At 41.8% G+C, this 19,517-nt stretch overlaps 2 protein-coding genes across 14 annotated transcripts in view; one reads left to right on the top strand and one right to left on the bottom strand.

Moving 5' to 3' along the window:
• The window catches only part of SUPT20H (SPT20 homolog, SAGA complex component), a 39,458-nt gene extending 39,060 nt beyond the window's left edge, over positions 1-398 (bottom strand). For 9 of the 13 annotated variants that reach the window (XM_005213644.5, XM_059892072.1, XM_059892073.1 and 6 more), the window contains exon 1: positions 21-175. The gene's annotated coding sequence lies outside the window, so the exon portion shown is untranslated. 13 annotated transcript variants of the gene reach the window in all.
• Positions 52-17,526, top strand: LOC112449049 (serine/arginine repetitive matrix protein 1-like). The gene is made up of 2 exons (XM_025000058.2): positions 52-678; positions 15,372-17,526. Exon 1 carries the CDS (start codon positions 52-54, stop codon positions 646-648), a length of 597 nt encoding a protein of 198 aa, XP_024855826.2. The 3' UTR covers positions 649-678; positions 15,372-17,526.
• The last annotated feature ends 1,991 nt before the right edge of the window (positions 17,527-19,517 follow it).

Raw genomic sequence — 19,517 nt, 5'->3', positions numbered from 1 at the left:
TAGCGAATTTCTGGAAATACCTGTAGCTGCAAACCAAACGTCAACACTAAAATGAAAAACGCGAGAGGAGACGAAGGCGACCGCCGAGGGGGATGCTGGCTCGGCTCGGCTCGGCCCGGGCCGCCGCGTCTCCAAGAACACCGTCTTCCTCGCGCGGGCGCCAGGCCCCGGAAGCGGCGAAAAGCCACTCAGGAAGCCGTTCGTTCCCCTCTGACCCCGCCCCGAGTCTCGCGCGCCTACCCGGCCCGCCGCGGGCGCGCCCCTGCCCTCCCGCCGCGGCCCACCTGTGCAGACGGCCAACTCTTGACCTCGCCCTCCGCTCGGCCAGAACGCGACGCACAGATGTCGGCCCCGTGCTGGCTGCTGCGCGCTGTCCCCGCACGCCCCGCCCCCGCTCTGGCCCGCGCGGCGCCGCAGCCCCGCCGACCGCCTGTTCCGGCGCCCACACTTCCGACTGGTGCGCTGGGCGGTGCGGGCGGCTGGCCGCGGGCGGAAGTGGTGGAGGTGGGAAGACTGGGCCGCGGCCAGCGGGCTCGACGCCGGGATGCTCCCGCCTGGGTCCGCCCCCGCGAGCCCCGTAGTGACTCGAGCCCGGTGACAGGGCGAGGTCCACGAGCGCCTTCGCCGACCCGGCGTCCAGGTCCTTAAAAGGCGAGGTAGCCTGTGACTATTTGTGAGGTAGGAAGCCCGGTTGAAGTACTACAGTGAAAGAAGCTTGTAACGAACTTTCCTTGTTGCTCTGTCCATTCTCATGCTAGGGAACGACACCATTTCTGCCTATACTGGTGCCGGCCTTGCAGTCTATGATGGTGTACCAGTCAAGTGCCAATGAATGCAATGTTAAAAAACAAAACACCTCACTGAAGAGTTCTAAACCTTCAGAAGCGGAATAACCAGCGCATATTGCAGTGTCTGATTGTAATTCTTCACTTTTGAACAACTTCAGCTGTTGGGTTATAAGCTTTAAAAAAATACATTATTGAAACTCAAAAAACGTAAAATGAAACATCTTTACACAATTCGGTGCATGTAGTATAATCGCAATGTTGTGAAACCACTAACAATGTCTAGTTGCAAACCATTTTCTTCATTCCTGTTAATAATTACATTCTATTCTTCTCACTCCTGGAACCTAAGAGCTTTCAGACTCTAAAAAAAGTGAAGTCGCTCAGTCGTCTCCGACTCTTTGCGACCCCATGAATCGCAGCACACCAGGCCTCCCTGTCCATCACCAACTCCCGGAGTTCACTCAGACTCACGTCCATCGAGTCAGTGATACCATCCAGCCATCTCATCCTCTGTCGTCCCCTTCTCCTCCTGCCCCCAATCCCTTCCAGCATCAGAGTCTTTTCCAATGAGTCAACTCTTCACATGAGGTGGCCAAAGTACTGGAGTTTCAGCTTTAGCATCATTCCTTCCAAAGAAATCCCAGGGCTGATTTCCTTCAGAATGGACTGGTTGGATCTCCTTGCAGTCCAAGGGACTCTCAGAGTCTTCTCCAACACCACAGTTCAAAACCATCAATTCTTAAGTGCTCAGCTTTCTTCACAGTCCAACTCTCACATACATACATGACCACTGGAAAAACCATAGCCTTGACTAGACGAACTTTTGTTGGCAAAGTAATGTCTCTGCTTTTGAATATGCTATCTAGGTTGGTCATAACTTTTCTTCCAAGGAGTAAGTGTCTTTTAATTTCATGGCTGCAGTCACCATCTGCAGTGATTTTGGAGCCCCAAAAAATACAGTCTGACGCTGTTTCCCCATCTATTTCCCATGAAGTGATGGACCAGATGCCATGATGTTTGTTTTCTGAATGTTGAGCTTTAAGCTGACTTTTTCACTCTCCTCTTTCACTCTCATCAAGAGGCTCTTTAGTTCCTCTTCACTTTCTGCCATAAGGGTGGTGTCATCTGTATATCTGAGGTTATTGATATTTCTCCCGGCAATCTTGATTCCAGCTTGTGCTTCTTCCAGCCCAGCGTTTCTCATGATGTACTCTGCATAGAAGTTAAATAAGCAGGGCGACAATATACAGCCTTGATGTACTCCTTTTCCTATTCGGAACCAGTCTGTTGTTCCATGTCCAGTTCTAACTGTTGCTTCCTGACCTGCACACAGGTTTCTCAAGAGGCAGATATTCCCTGGTATTCCACCTGGTATTCCCTGATATTCCATCTGGTATTCCACCTGGTATTCCCTGGTATTCCCATCTCTTTCCGAAATTTCCACAGTTTATTGTGATCCACACAGTCAAAGGCTTTGGCATAGTCAATAAGGCAGAAATAGATGTTTTTCTGGAACTCTCTTGCTTTTTTCATGATCCAGCGGATGTTGGCAATTTGATCTCTGGTTCCTCTGCCTTTTCTAAAACCAGCTTGAACATCAGGAAGTTCACAGTTCACGTATTGCTGAAGCCTGGTTTGGAGAATTTTGAGCATTAATTTACTTGTGTGTGAGATGAGTGCAATTGTGCCGTGGTTTGAACGTTCTTTGGCATTGCCTTTCTTTGGGATTGGAGTGAAAACTGACCTTTTCCAGTCCTGTGGCCACTGCTGAGTTTTCCTAATTTGCTGGCGTCTTGAGTGCAGCTTTTCGCTTCTCTTCTTTTCACAGCTATTTGTAAGGCCTCCCCAGACAGCCATTTTGCTTTTTTGCATTTCTTTTCCATGGGGATGGTCTTGATCCCTGTCTCCTGTACAATGCCACAAACCTCTGTCCCTAGTTCATCAGGCACTCTATCAGATCTAGTCCCTTAAATCTATTTCTCACTTCCATTGTGTAATCATAAGGGATTTGATTTAGGTCATACCTGAATGGTCTAGTGGTTTTCCCTACTTTCTTCAATTTCAGTCTGAATTTGGCAATAAGGAGTTCATGGTCTGAGCCATAGTCAGCTCCTGGTCTTGTTTTTGCTGACTGTATAGAGCTTCTCCATCTATGGCCACAAAGAATATAATCAATCTGATTTCTGTGTTGACTATCTGGTGATGCCCCTGTGTAGAGTCTTCTCTTGTGTTGTTGGAAGAGGATGTTTTCTATGACCAGTGCATTTTCTTGGCAAAACTCTATTAGTCTTTGCCCTGCTTCATTCTGTATTCCAAGGCCAAATTTGCCTGTTACTCCAGGTGTTTCTTGACTTCCTACTTTTGCATTCCAGTCCCCTATAATGAAAAGGACATCTTTTTGGGGTATTAGTTCTAAAAAGTCTTGTAGGTCTTCGTAGAACCGTTCAACTTCAGCTTCTTCAGCATTACTGGTTGGGGCATAGACTTGGATTACTGTGATATTGAATGCTTTGCCTTGGAAACGAATAGAGATCATTCTGTTGTTTTTGAGATTGCATCCAAGTACTGCATTTCGGACTCTTTTGTTGACCATGATGGCTACTCCATTTCTTTTGAGGGATTCCTGCCCGCAGTAGTAGATATAATGGTCATCTGAGTTAAATTCACCCATTCCAGTCCATTTTAGTTCACTGATTCCTAGAATGTCGACATTCACTCTTGCCATCTGCTGTTTGACCACTTCCAGTTTGCCTTGATTCATGGACCTGACATTCCAGGTTCCTATGCAATATTGCTCTTTACAGCATTGGACCTTGATTCTATCACCAGTCACATCCACAACTGGGTATTGTTTTTGATTTGGCTCCATCCCTTCATTCTTTCTGGAGTTATTTCTCCACGGATCTCCAGTAGCATATTGGGCCCCTACTGACCTGGGTAGTTCCTCTTTCAGTATCCTATCATTTTGCCTTTTCATAAGGGTTTACCTAATCTGAGTATTTCACATAAATGGATTTATATGATCATTTTGTGCTGTCTGCTTTCACATAAAGGTGATTTCCAGGTTCATCCACCTTATAGCAAATATCAGTATTTCATTATTTTTTATGGCTAATACTCCATCTTATTTGTATGTATATACCACAATTTACAGAGAAGGCAATAGCACCCCACTCCAGTACTCTTGCCTGGAAAATCCCATGGACAGAGGAGCCTGGAAGGCTGCAGTCCATGGGGTCGCTAAGAGTCAGACACGACTGAGTGACTTCCCTTTCACTTTTCACTTTCATGCATTGGAGAAGGAAATGGCAACCCACTCCAGTGTTCTTGCCTGGAGAATCCCAGGGACGGGGGAGCCTGGCGGGCTGCCGTCTCTGGGGTTGCACAGAGTCGGACATGACTGAAGCGACTTAGCAGCAGCAGCAGCAACCACAGTTTACCCATCCATCCAGCGATGGACATTTGGGTTATTTGCACCTTTGAGCTATTGTGAATACTGCTGCTATGAATATGTGTGTGGAAGTATTTGTTTAAACCCTGTTTTCAATGCTTTGGGGTATATACTGTTGAAGAAAATCAGAATCTGACAGTAATTCAATCAGCGAATAAAAACAAAGCAGATTTTACTTAGGAATTATTGCAATAGAGAAAAGAGACCTTAGTATAGAACTGGAGTCAGTTAAAAACATCATAAACAAGTGAGGCCCTATAGCCAGCGGGTGGAAATTTCCTAAAATGAAACACTATATATAAGGGCTAAATTCTGGCCAAACCATTTTAACAGGTTTCTTAATTGAAGGCAGACCAGGTTGAGGATGATAAGTTATCCTGGTAAGGGTTCTCTCTAAACCGACCTGACTTGATTCTTATGACAACTAGTTGATGCAGGTCCCACAAGACCAATACTAAAGTAGAGGCTGAGAGAGCTTAGAGGACCCTGACTAAAGTCAAGGAAACACTCCTTGTCAATAATCAGGAATGGAACTGCTGGGTCATGTGGTAATTCCATGCTTAAATATTTGCAGAATCAATAAACTGTTTTCCACAGTGGCAGAGGTGTTTTACATACTGATAGCAATGTATGACAGTTTCAATTTCTCCACATCCTCACCAATAGTTTTGTCTTGTTTTGTTTTTGAAAGCCATCCTTGGGTCTTCCCAGGTGGCTCAGTGGTAAAGACTCTGCCTGCCAATGCAGGACATGCAAGAGACTTGGGTTGTTGGATCCCTGGGTCAGGAAGGTCGCTGGAGGAGGAAATGGCAACCAACTCCAGTATTGCCTGGAAATTCCCATGAACAGAAGAGCCTGGCTGGCTGTAGTCTATACAGTTGCAAAGAGTTGGACACCACTGAGCACACATGCATAACCAGCCTCGTGGGTATGAAATTGTGGTCTCATTGTGGTCTTGAATGGTTTGCCTTGGAAACGAACAGAGAGCATTCTGTCGTTTTTGAGATTGCATCTGTCACGCAAGTGTATGTTCCTCAGTTCTTTGTCTCATCACAACAAAAATTTGGAGCAACGGACATTAAAGCCCTTGGCGCATCACAGCTCTCAGGTCTTGGACAAACCGTGCTACAGCTCTTAGGCAAATCAGTATTACAGCTCCATTTTAGTTAGAAGATAGCAGGAGAATCCAAGACTGGAAGAGAAGAGAGTGGAGGAGCGTGCAGGGGAGGGAGAGAGAGAGTGAGAGAGAGAGAGAGAGAGAGAGAGAGAGTGCACGCAGGCACTCAGGAGAGAGAGAGTCCATGAGAAAGCGCTTTGGCTCCTCCTTTTATATGTTTTCCTCCACCTGGGCCTGCCCTATGCAAATTGGGCTTAGCCAGGAGTCCTGTTTGTTCTGCCTGAAGTCTTCACTCTGGTCCTCGGACCTTCCTTTGACCTTCCTTGTCTTTTAGCCACTGCCATTTTGAACTCCTTTTCCCTATTCTACCTACCTAACACATCCAAGTACTGCACTTTGGACTCTTTTGTTGACTATGATGGCTACTGCATTTTTTCTAAGGGATTCTTGCCCACAGTAATAGATATAATGGTCATCTGAGTTAAATTCACCCATTCCAGTCCGTTTTAGTTTGCTGATTCCTAGAATGTCGATGTTCACTCTTGCCATCTCCTGTTTGACCACTTCCAATTTGCCTTGATTCATGGACCTGACATTCCAGGTTCCTATGCAATCTTGCTCTTTACAGCATTGGACTTTACCTCCATCACCAGTCACGTCCACAACTGGGTGGTGTTTTTGCTTTGGCTTCGTCTCTTCATTCTTTCCGGAGTTATTTCTCCACTGATCTCCAGTAGCATATTGGGCACCTATCCTTGGGAGTTCATCTTTCAGTGTCCTGTCTTTTTGCCTTTTCATACTGTTCATGGGGTTCTCAAGGCAAGAATACTGAACTGATTTGCCATTCCCTTCTCCAGTGGACCACACTTTGTCAGAACTCTCCACCATGACTCATTCACCTTGGGTGTCCCTACATGGCATGGTTCATAGTTTCATTGAGTTAGACAAGGCTTTGGTTCATGTGATCAGATTGGTCAGTTTTCTGTGATGTGGTCAGTTTGTCTGACCTCTGTTTAAGAAGGATAAGAGGCTTATGGAAGCTTCCTGATGGGAGAGACTGATTAAAGGGGAAACTGAGTCTTGTTCTGATGGGCGGGGCCATGTTCAGTAAATCTGTAATCCAGTTTTCTATCGATGGGCAGGGCTGTGTTCCCTCCCTGTTACTTGACCTCAGGCCAAACTATGGTGGACATAATGAAGATAATGGCAACCTCCTTCAAAAGGTCCCATGCACACATGCTATACTCAGTGCCCCCAACCCTGCAGCAGGCCACACCAACCCACGCCTCTGCGGGAGACTCCTGGACACTCATGGGCAAGTCTGGGTCAGTCTCTTGTGGGGTCACTGCTCCTATCGCCTGGGTCCTGGTGTGCACAAGGTTCAGTTCATGATCTGAGCCACAGTCAACTCCCAGTCTTGTTTTTGCTGACTGTATAGAGCTTCTCCATCTATGGCCACAAAGAATATAATCAATCTGATTTTGGTATTGACCATGTGCTGATGTCCATGTGTAGAGTCTTCTCTTGTGTTTCTGGAAGAGGGCGTTTGCTATGACCAGTGCGTTCTCTTGGCAAAACTCTATTGGCCTTTGCCCTGCTTCATTCTGTACTCCAAGGCCAAATTTGCCTGTTACTCCAGGTATCTCTTGACTTCCTACTTTTACATCCCAGTTCCCTATAATGAAAAGGACATCTTTTTTGAGTTTTAGTTCTAGAAGGTCTTGTAGGTCTTCATAGAACCATTCAACTTCAGCTTCTTCAGCATTACTGGTCAGGGCATAGATTCAGAAGGTTTTGATTACATACCAGATAATCACGACGGTGGGATCAGTCATCTAGAGCCAGACATCCTGGAATGTGAAGTCAAGTGGGTCTTAGGAAGCATTACTAGGAACAAAGCTAGTGGAGGTGATGGAATTCCAGTTGAGCTATTTCAAATCCTAAAAGATGATGCTGTGAAAGTGCTGCACTCAATATGCCAGCAAATTTGGAAAACTCAGCAGTGGCCACAGGACTGGAAAAAGTAGGTTTTCATTCCAATCCCAAAGAAAGGCAATGCCAAAGAATGCTCAAACTACCACATAATTGCACAATTGAGCAAAATGATACTCAAAATTCTCCAAGCCAGGCTTCAGCAGTATGTGAACCATGAACTTCCAGATGTTCAAGCTGGATTTAGAAAAGGCAGAGGAACCAGAGATCAAATTGCCATCAGTTTTTTGATATTGGATCATTGAAAACGCAAGAGAGTTCCAGAAAGACATCAACTTCTGCTTTATTGACTAAGCCAAAGCCTTTGATTGTGTGGATCACAACAAACTGGAAAATTCTTAAAGAGATGGGAATACCAGACAACCTGACCTGTCTCCTGAGAAACCTGTATGCAGGTCAAGAAGCAACAGTTATAACTGGACATGGAACAACAGACTGGTTCCAAATAGGGAAAGGAGTACATCAAGGCTGTATACGGTCACTGTGCTTATTTAACTTCTATGCAGAGTACATCATGAGAAACGCTGGGCTGGAAGAAGCACAAGCTGGAATCAAGATTGCCAGGAGAAATATCAATAACCTCAAATATGCAGATGACACCACCCTTATGGCAAAATGTGAAGAACTAAAGAGCCTCTGGATGAAAGTGAAAAAGGAGAGTGAAAAAGTGGCTTAAAACTCAACATTCAGAAAACGAAGATCATGGCATCTCGTCCCATCACTTCATGGCAAATAAATGGGGAAACAATGGAAAGTGTGACAGACTTTATTTTTCTGGGCTCCAAAATCACTGCATATGGTGACTGCAGCCATGAAATTAAAAGACGCCTGTTCCTTGGAAGAAAAGCTATGACCAACCTAGACAGCACATTAAAAAGCAGAGACATTACTTTGCCAACAAAGATCCATCTAGTCAAAGCTATCGTTTGTCCAGTAGTCATGTATGAATGTAAGAGTTGGACGATAAAGAAAGCTGAGTGTGGAAGAATTGATGCTTTTGAACTGCGGTGTTGGAGAAGACTCTTGAGGCTCCCTTGGACTGCAAGAAGATCTAACGAGTCCATCCTAAAGGAAATCAGTTCTGAATGTTCATTGGAAGGACTGATGCTGAAGCTGAAACTCCAATACTTTGGCCACCTGATGCAAAGAACTGACTCATTGGAAAAGGCCCTGATGCTGGGAAAGTTTGAAGGTGTAAGGAGAAGGGGATGACAGAGGATGAGATGGTGGATGGCATCACTGACTCGGTGGACATGAGTTTGAGTAAACTCCGGGAGTTGGTGATGGGCAGGGAGGCCTGGTGTGCTGCAGTCCATGGGGTTGCAAAGAGTCAAGGACACAACTGAGCAACTGAACTGAACTGAACTGTGGTCTTGATGTGCAGTTCTCTGATGGCCAGTGATATTGGCAGTCTTTTCATGTTCTAATTGGCCATTTGTCTATATTCTTTGCAGAAATGTCTATTCAAGTCATTTGCCCATTATTAAATTGAGTTGTTTGTCCTTTTGTTGTCTAAATTATGAGTTCTTTGTATATTCTAGATACTAGACTCTTATCAGATATATGATTTACAAGTATTTTCTCTAGTTCTGTAGACTGTCTTTTCACTTTTCTGATATTTTTTTGATATACAAACTTAAATTTTTGATGAAGTCTATGTGTTTTTTTTTTTTTTTTCTGTTGTGAATTGTGATTTTGGTGTCATATTTAAGAATCCATTGCCAAATCCAAGGTCATAAGGATTGTTGAAAACCATCTTTGTATTTTATTTTATACAAAGCAGAAAGTGAGTTTATCCCAAGGGTTTCAACCTGCAAGCCAAGAAACTCCAGGCTGTGGGAGTTCTGAGTTCCTCACAGACGAAAGTGTGTATATAGGGTATATGCAGAAGTAATTTGACTTTTTCAGCTGATCTTTATTTGGATCAGGGTAGTTGTGTCAGGGGAACAAGGAAGTCCAAAGATAGCATGAACAGACTTGGTCTTTGAGGATGACTGGCATCCTCTGCCGATTTCTGAGAAGGGTGTAAATTCTTGCCAATTACATTCGATAATGTTTTGTTTTTCTTTAATGCATCTTTGTTGTCCTCCATTTTGTCCCCAGTATGACATCACTTTAGTTTGGGTTCTGCAGGATTTATCCCTATTTTCTTCTAAGATTTTTATAGCTTTAGCTCTTATATTAAGTTATTAATCCATTTTGAGTTTATTTTTGTATCTGTTCTGTGGCAGGCATTCCATTTCATTCTTTTGCATGTTGTCCCTGAACCATTTGTTGAAGAGAATGTTCTTATCCTCAATGAATGAACTTGACATCCTTGTCAAAAATCAGTTTGCCATAGATGTATGGGTTTGTTTCTGGACTGTTAATTCTACTCCATTGTTCTATATGTCTGTCCTATGCCAGTACCACACTGTAGCTTTGTACTGAGTTTTGAAATTGGGAAGTGTAAGTGCTCCAGTTTTGTTCTTCTTTTCCAATATTATTTTGGCTCTTCAGCCCCCTTGCAATTTTATATGAGTTTGAGATCAGCTTTTTCATTTGTGCAAAAAAAAAAAAAAGGAACTGGGATTTTGATAGGGATTGAATTAGGCATCGAAGCAGTAGGTCTCTTTGACAAGTGTTGTTATCTTAAAACATTAAGTCCTCAAATCTGTGAACATGATGTCTTTTCATTTATTTAGATCCTTTTTAATTTTTTTGCAATATTTATAGTTTCCAGGGTACAAGTCTTTCATCTCTTTAGATAATTTATTCCTGTATATTTCTTTTCATTTTTGAATGCTATCTTAGTCTCAGGGTCGCTATAGCAAAATGCCACAGACTGGATGCCTTAAACAACAGAAATCTCTTTCTCACAGTTCTTCTTGGGAAGTCCAAATATCAAGATGCTGACAGACTTGGTTTCTGGTGAGAGTTCTCTTCCTGGCTTGTAGAAAGCTGTCTTCTCCTCACGTGATGGTGAAGGAGAGAAAGGGATCCTCGGTAACTCTTCTTGTAAGGATACTAGGCCCTCTCTCCAAAAACAATCCCACTGCAGAATAGGGCTTCAACATCTGAACTTTGGGGGACACAACTTAGTCTCTAGTTGTTGTTTTGTCACTCAGTCACGTCTGACTCTTCGTGATCCCATGGACTGCAGCACGCCAGGCTTCCCTCTCCTTCACCATCTCCCAGAGTTTGCTCAAACTCATGTCCATTGAGTTGGTGATGCCATCCAACCATCTCATCCTCTGTTGCCCTCTTTCTCCTCCTGCCCTCAATCTTTTCCAGTATCAGGGTCTTTTCCAGTGAGTTGGCTCTTCGCATCATGTCACCAAACTATAGTAAATTCAGTTATAAATAAAATCACTACTGAATTTTCTTTTCAGATTATTCATTGTTGATGTATTAAAAAAGAATGGATTTTTGAGTATTGATCTTGCACTCTGAAAACTTGCCACATTTATTAGTGCTAATAGTTGTATGTGCTGTGTGTATGTGTTCTTTAATATTTTTAATATATGAAATCATGTCGTCTGTTAAAAATTGAGCAAGTTTTACTTATTCCTTACAATTGGGGTGCCTTTTATTTCCTTTCCTTGCCTAATTGCTCTGGCTAGTCATCCCTTCATTTTAAAGAATTGGTTCGTGCAATTGTAGAGGCTGGCAGGTGTGAAATCTATAAGGCAAGCTGGTAGGATGAAAATACCAGGTCTCTTTGTTGTTTTAACAAGAGCTGCCCGCAGGGGAAACTAGTTAACCAGAGCCTGATCTGATGGAGTTTTATCCCCTGGAGAAGGGAATGGCAACCCACTCCAATATTCTTGCCTGGAAAATTCCATGGACAGAGGAGCCTGGTGAGCTGCAGTCATGGGGTCAAAAGAGATTCAGACATGACTTAGTGACTAAACAAGAAGCTGACCTGAGGGAAAGGAAATACCTGAATCCAATCTACTGTAGCTGTCTTCTCTCACCTACGGGCAGGGGAGTCTGAGAAACACTTGGGAAGTCTGAAAAACACTTCAGGGACACAGACTCACTAAAAGATTGAGACCTAATCAAAGGGCTGTAGACTGCTTCCCCTCGCACATCTCCCCACCACATAAGTGCTAAGTGAAGTCACTCAGTCGTGTCCGACTCTTTGTGACCCCATGGACTGTAGCCTACCAGGCTCCTCCGTCTGTGGGATTTTCCAGGCAAGAATACTCGAGTGGGTTGCCATTTCCTTCTCCAGGAGATCTTCCCAACCCAGGGATTGAACCTGGGTCTCCCACATTGTAGGCAGATGCTTTACTGTTTGAGCCACCAGGGAAGTCCCACCACCACATAACTAACAGCTTATTTACGGTAGTTCCTTTTATCCACTAAATCATTTCTGACTATCAAGAAAAATTACAAGGCATACTGAAAGGCCAAAAATACAGTTTAAAGAAATAGAACAAGTATCACAACCAGATGTGACATGGATGTTGGGATTATCAGACTGGCAATGTAAAACTATGATTAATGAGATACAAACTGTTATGGACAAAATAAGCTACAAGAATATTTTGTACAACACTGGGAATATAGCCAACATTTTATAATAACTATAAATGAAGTATAACCTTTAAAAATAATGAATCACTGTATCGTACACCTGTGACTAATATAATGAACAACACATAAACTATACTTCAATATATAATATTCAATATATAAACTATGATTTATATGCTAAGAACTCTAAGGGATAGACAACATGCAAGATCTGATAGGTAATGTGTGCAGAGAGATGAAAATCCTAAGAAAGAACTAAAAAGAAATGGTAGAGATAAAAAAAAAATGCAACAGAGATGAAGCATTCCTTTGATGGACATATTAGTAGACTGGATATGACTGAGGAAATAATAACTAATGGTTTCCATTAGTGGAAGTGTGAAAGGGACCTTTATAAGGAATGGATCAGGCTGACAATATTTTATCAATCTTTGCAATACAAAAAGTGAGCTGGTCAAGTATTATATACCTCTTGACATAGGGTACTCCATACTATTACTGTTTATGAAATATCTTCACAAAAAAGAGCAATTGAAACTGAACTGAATCAAGCCCCTGGGTCTAATTATCAGTATACTAAGAAAAAGAGTCACAGGGTAACAGGTTAAAGCAACAGCATGATAATACAATCTGCCCAGATCAGATCAGATCAGTCGCTCAGTCGTGTCCGACTCTGCGACCCCATGAATCACAGCACGCCAGGCCTCCCTGTCCATCACCAATTCCTGGAGTTCACTTAGACTCACGTCCATCGAGTCAGTGATACCATCCAGCCATCTCATCCTCTGTCGTTCCCTTCTCCTCCTGCCCCCAATCCCTCCCAGCATCAGAGTCTTTTCCAATGAGTCAGCTCTTCACATGAGGTGGCCAAAGTACTGGAGTTTCAGCTTTAGCATCATTCCTTCCAAAGAAATCCCGGGGCTGATCTCTTTCAGAATGGACTGGTTGGATCTCCTTGCAGTCCAAGGGACTCTCAAGAGTCTTCTCCAACACCACAGTTCAAAAGCATCAATTCTTCGGTGCTCAGCCTTCTTCACAGTCCAACTCTCACATCCATACATGACCACAGGAAAAACCATAGCCGTGACTAGACGAAACTTTGTTGGCAAAATAATGTCTCTGCTTTTGAATATGCTGTCTAGGTTGGTCATAACTTTCTTTCCAAGGAGTAAGTGTCTTTTAATTTCATGGCTGCAGTCACCATCTGCAGTGATTTTGGAGCCCAGAAAAATAAAGTCTGACACTGTTTCCACTCTGCCCAATGCATTGTGTAGTAAACTGTAGGAAAATTGGATGTGAATTGGCTGCTGCTGCTGCTGCTGCTAAGTCGCTTCAGTCGTGTCCGACTCTGTGTGACCCCATAGACGGCAGCCCACCAGGCCCCACCATCCCTGGGATTCTCCAGGCAAGAACACTGGAGTGAGTTGCCGTTTCCTCCTCCAATGCATGGAAGTGAAAAGTGAAAGTGAAGTCACTCAGTCGTGTCTGACTCAGCGACCCCATGGACTGCAGCCTACCAGGCTCCTCCATCCATGGGATTTTCCAGGCAAGAGTACTGGAGTAGGGTGCCATTGCCTTCTCCAGTGAATTGGCTATGTGATATTAATACTAAGGGATTACTGTTAACTGTTACAGGCTAAATTGTGCCATTCCCCAAATTAATATATTGAAGCCCTAATGCCTGGTACCTCACAATCACATTGTGAAGATAGGGCCTTTAAATTAAATGAGGTTGTTAGGGTGGGCCCTAATCCAGTATGACTGCCAACACACAAACAATAGACCTTCTGAGGGTACATCAATAAGGGGCTATTTGCAAGTCAATCAGAGAGCCCAGAGAGGAAACCAGATCTGCTCTCCCCTTGATCTTGGATGTCAGCCTCCAAATGCTGAAAAAACTAACTCCTGTTATTTAAATCTCCTAGCCTGCAGTATGTTGTTGTGGCAGCTGTGGCAAACTAATACAGTGACATTAGATGGAATAGGGATTTTTTCGTTATGAGAATAAGAAAAAATGGACTTTATTTTTTAGAGATACAAAATGCAGCATTTACAAGTAAGTAAATAAAAGGAGAAAATAAAATTCTGTTAGAATTTTAAATCCTTTTTACATTAATAAGCCAAGTACATTCTGTTTATACACAAACCCAATTATCTGTATATTTTATATTCCTTGAAAAAAAAAGGAGGCAACTTCAAACCTGTACTAAATATTTAATATGTCCAAAAAATGTATTTCAGAGCTTAAGCCTGGTAGATAAATGGTTGTATAGAACAGTGCCTTAAAATTATTATTATACTTTTAGGCTTAATTAAATAAAAACATTAATAAGGTAGGGAGGTAATAAAACAAGATTTGTCATATAAAAAATTCGGTACTATAAGATTTTTATTTAAACTCTAGCTCCTAGATCTGATAGCCTTTTTCTCACACTGAAGATATTGGTCCCCAACTGCATCAAAATCATGATTGCTTTATCCCATGTAACATTTGCTGCCATCTCAGAATGACAACAGAAATGCTTACCATCAACAGGATGATCTCTGGGACATTTAAAGATTTTTATGGAAGGTTTTTTGACCTTAGATTGTATACTACTGGGAATATATATACACAAATTATGAGTTTTTAAAGTTGTTTAAAATAATTTCTCTCTGGTTGTCTCTATCAGCAACTTGATACACAGAGGTGTTTGTTTTTGCTTTTAGAAATTGAAAATTTTTGGGTTCTTAGCAATTATTTTATAGTTTATTTTTGTAAGTATTTAAAATAATCATATAGTTTCAAAGCAAATCTACAAAATAAAATTGAAGTCAGAAATTTTATTTTCCATTCCAGTTTTTCATTCTGTTTGTCCTTCCCTCAATTGGTAACCATTATGTTTTAGTTTTTTGCTTAATTCTGCCATTTAACATATTATACAATATAATAGATACAGGGGACTTCCCTGGCGGTGCAGTGGTTGAGACTTCACTTTCTAGTATAGAGGGTGCGCGTTCGATCCCTGGTCACAGAGCTGAGATCCCACATGCCTTGTGACCAAAAAAAACCCCCAAAAAACATAACACAGAAGGAATATTGTAACAAACTCAATAAAAACTTTAAAAATTTTCCACATCAAAAAAAAGTAATAAATATAGAGAAATACTTATATCTCCTGTTACTAATACTAATGAAAACTGGTAAATAAATAGAATTAAGCATTTATCTTATTTTTATAATTGTTTTTATAATACCTCAAGGGATCCGATTAATTCATGAGCGGCATTTCCTTTTAAAGAAGTATGAAGGCTAATAAATGCAGAAGGACTGGTAGGACCAGATTTTCACCATGTTAAAATCATTGGGGTGCATGTATCTTTTTGAGTTAAAGTTTTCATCTTTTCTGAATATATGCTCAGAAGTGGGATTGCTGGATCGTACGTGACTCTATTTTTATTTTTTAAGGAACCTGCAAAGATACACATTTTAAAAAAGCCTTTAACCTCCTCTCTCCCTCAGCCATCCATTTGAAATGCAGTCATCAAGGAAGATACGGTCCCATCTCCCATTGTCTGCTGGGAGAGTAGGAAGGTGCCTGCTGGGAGAGTTAGCAAGGCTGCCTAGCTCCAGGTTGTAAAACATCCACAATCATGAAGATAAAAGAAGATGTACTCTTCCTTTGGGTATGGCCAGTTAACACAAGTGATCAAAAAGTCCTCATCCCAGCTCTTGAAACCTTTCCTGCTATAAACGTCTGTATTTCAAAGGATTGAAAAGAATCAACAGTCAATAGAGTGAAAAGGCACTCGTGGACTGGAAGAAACTATTCAGATCACACATCTGATGTGGTGTTAATATCTGGAGTATAGTACGAACTCCTACAACTTAACACCAAAAAACCCCAAACAATTTAATTGCAAAATGGCCAAAGGAGGAGCTTCTGGTTTTGGTGAATGCATCCACGTGCCAGGAGGGTGTGGCCACCTCGATTCCTTGGTCCTGGGCCTAAAACCCTTCTGTACTCCATCCTGTGTACCTCTTCATCTGGCTGTTCTTCTGTATCCTTTACAATATCCTTCACCGTAAACGGGTAAAGGATCTTTCTTCTGATTCCTATACTCTTGTTCTTCTGGATCGTCATTTGTGTCATTTTATCAAGCAAGAGATTGTTTCAAAGGGCATTTGGAATTATGAGAGCTTACTCAACATTCAGAAAATGAAGATCATGGCATCCGGTCCCATCACTTCATGGGAAATAGATGGGGAAACAGTGGAAACAGTGTCAGACTTTATTTTTCTGGGCTCCAAAATCACCACAAATGGTGACTGCAGCCATGAAATTAAAAGACGCTTACTCCTTGGAAGGAAAGTTATGACCAACCTAGATAGCATATTCAAAAGCAGAGACATTACTTTGCCAACAAAGGTCCTTCTAGTCAAGGCTATGGCTTTTCCAGTGGTCATGTATGGATGTATGGATGTGAGAGCTGGACTGTGAAGAAAGCTGAGCACTGAAAAATTGATGCTTTTGAACTGTGGTGTTGGAGAAGACTCTTGAGAGTCCCTTGGACTGCAAGGAGATCCAACCAGTCCATTCTGAAGGAGATCAGCCCTGGGATTTCTTTGGAAGGAATGATGCTAAAGCTGAAACTCCAGTACTTTGGCCACCTCATGCGAAGAGTCGACTCATTGGAAAAGACTCTGATGCTGGGAGGGATTGGGGGCAGGAGGAGAAGGGAACGACAGAGGATGAGATGGCTGGATGGCATTTTTGACTTGATGGATGTGAGTCTGAGTGAACTCCGGGAGACGGTGATGGACAGGGAGGCCTGGCGTGCTGAGATTCATGGGGTCGCAAAGAGTCGGACACGACTGAGCGACTGAACTGAACTGAAGGTATGTAAGGGATTTTTTGTTTTGTCTGTGTATGGAGGAAATACAAGAGAATGCTGTTTGGAGAGAATGAGAAAATAAAATGAAGGCGATGGCAGGACTAGTGCCTAAGATGAGTTTGCAATAGTTTCTTAAATTGCCTTTAAAGATATCTGCACTTTATTTCTGTTTTTATAAAAACTGAAAGTCAAATGCAGAAAAAATTGTGTGATAGATTGATATATTTTTTCATTACTTGAGAACATGTACTATTGTTTTCCCCTGTATATTTAGCTATTTTGGCCTTGCACCTTTGTACTTCCATCAGTGTAATATTGAAGCCTGTCTTAGGTTCTTTGAAGACTTAGCCATGTTTACTCTTTTAGTGACTATACTGGAACTAAGCACATCTTGGCAGAGAAATCATAGTGCCTCCCACCATGTGAAGTACCCACAGCCCATGGACGTAATTGTCTGTCAACCCTATAGAGATCTGTACATTTATTTGAAAGACCTGCAAATGATGAAGAAGGACCTGGAGAAAATGCTGAAAACAAATATACTTCTGTTATCACTGACCTCAGCATCTACTGTGGCTAGTTCCATGATCAAAAACAAAGGAAAACATTTTATGACAAGTAGCAACATTTCTGACTGATTTTTAGCTATATCCTTAAGAGGGAATAGATGTGTGTAACCTGTAATTATTCAGCTGTTACTCTGAGTGTGTATGATACTCAATAGTTCATATCCTGATATACTACATTTTAAAGTTTTAAATGATGCCATAAAGACTATATTGGTATATACCCCTACAGAGCCAACACTCATGTCATAAATACTGCTGTGAGCTCTAATAACTAGCTACATGTTAGGTAAATACATTTAGGTTTAGAAAATAGCAAATTATTGGCCATTTGCTATATATATATATATAGGGAATTTATAAACACTCCAAACTCATACTTGCTATGGAAAAATTTTATTTATCATTCAATTATTACTTGACCTTTTAAAATCATTATTTGGCTCCTTTAGACAGTTTACCTAATATGGACAAGTACTTTCCTCCCAAGAGGGAGTAGTTTTACTAGCATGTGCCTCAGAGGATCAGAAATAAACTGTTAATTGTTTCTTTAGTGTTGATAGCTTCTTTCAACTATTAAGAGGACTAATCTTATGTAAATACCAATCCAGTGAAATAATATGATATTTGTATTCAAAGCAATTAGATAGCCACTTAAATTTCTGTTCTATAACTCAAATTGCTATAAGAAACTTGAAAAAAAAATGGGCAAAAGACTTGAATAGATATTTCTCCAAAGATATACAGCAGATGTTCAACATCACTAATCATTAGGGAAATACCACCTTCACACTCCTTGGGATGGCTATCACCCCCCCCCCCCCTCCAAATCAAAATTATTATAAGTACTGGTCAGGATGTGAAGAAATCAGAAGCTCTGGACTTTGAGGGTGGGCATGTGAAATGGCGCAGATGTACTGGAAAACAATATTGCATGCTCAGTTGCATCCGACTCTTCGCAACCCTATGGACTATAGCCCTCCAGGCTCCTCTGTCCATTGGATTTTCCAGGCAAGAATACTGGAGTGAGTTGCCATTTCTTCCTCTAGGGAATCTTCCCGACCCAGGGATTGAACCTGTGTCTCCTGCATCTCCTGCATTGCAGGTGGATTCTTTATTGCTGAACCATCAGGGAAGCCCAAAAAACAGTATTGTGGTTCCTAAAAAAGTTCAACATAGAATCATCATGTGATCCAGCAATTTCACTTCTAGGTATATTCCCCAAAGAACTGAAAGCAGAGCCTGGAAGAGATACTTGTACACCAGTGTTTATAGTAATATTATTCACAGCAGTTAAAAGGTGGAAACAACCCAGTGTCCATCAACAGATAAATTCATAAACTGTGGTGTATATATTCAACAATATTTTTCAGCTTTAGAAAGGAATAAAATTTTGACACACACTATAAGCTGGATGAAACTTGATAACATTATACGAAGTGAAATAAGCCAAACGCAGAAGGACAATAATTGTATGATTCCTTCTAATGAGATACCTAAAGTAGTTAAATTCTATTTAACTGTGTATAGAGACAGAAAATAAAACAGTTTATCAGGGACTGTGGGATAGAAGGAATGGGAAATTTATTGTTTAATGGGTACTGAGTTTCATTCTGGAGGATGAAAATGTTCTATGCTATGCTGTGCTATGCTAAGTCACTTCAGTTGTGTCCGACTCTGTGTGACCCCATAGACGGCAGCCCACCAGGCTCCCCCATCCCTGGGATTCTCCAGGCAAGAACACTGGAGTGGGTTGCCATTTCCTTCTCCAATGCATTAAAGTGAAAAGTGAAGGTGAAGTTGCTCAGTCGTGTCCGACTCAGCAACCCCATGGACTGCAGCCTACCAGGCTCCTCCATCCACGGGATTTAGAAATAGATAATTCTGACGCACAACAACTGTGAATGTACTCAGTGCCACTGAATTATATATTTAAAATAGGTTATAGTAGTAAATGTTATGTGTACTTTACTATAATGAAAAATGTTTAAAAGCCACCAAAACAACTTTCCGATTCTTCATTTCAGTAGAGGTGAGTTCAGACTGTGTTCTGATCTCTTGTAACTATTTAGACAGTCTTGAGTGAAGTCTTCCTACCCTTTTTAGCTTTGTTGGGGGAAGTTTTGCTTTGACAGTTTGTAGTTCTGGCATGTGGAGAAGACAACGGCAAGCCACTCCAGAACTCTTGCCTAGAAAATCCCATGGAT

The sequence above is a fragment of the Bos taurus genome, chromosome 12, assembly GCF_002263795.3.
Source record: "Bos taurus isolate L1 Dominette 01449 registration number 42190680 breed Hereford chromosome 12, ARS-UCD2.0, whole genome shotgun sequence".
In the NCBI taxonomy this organism is placed as follows: domain Eukaryota; kingdom Metazoa; phylum Chordata; class Mammalia; order Artiodactyla; family Bovidae; genus Bos; species Bos taurus.
This window is presented reverse-complemented; position numbering and strand designations above follow the sequence as displayed.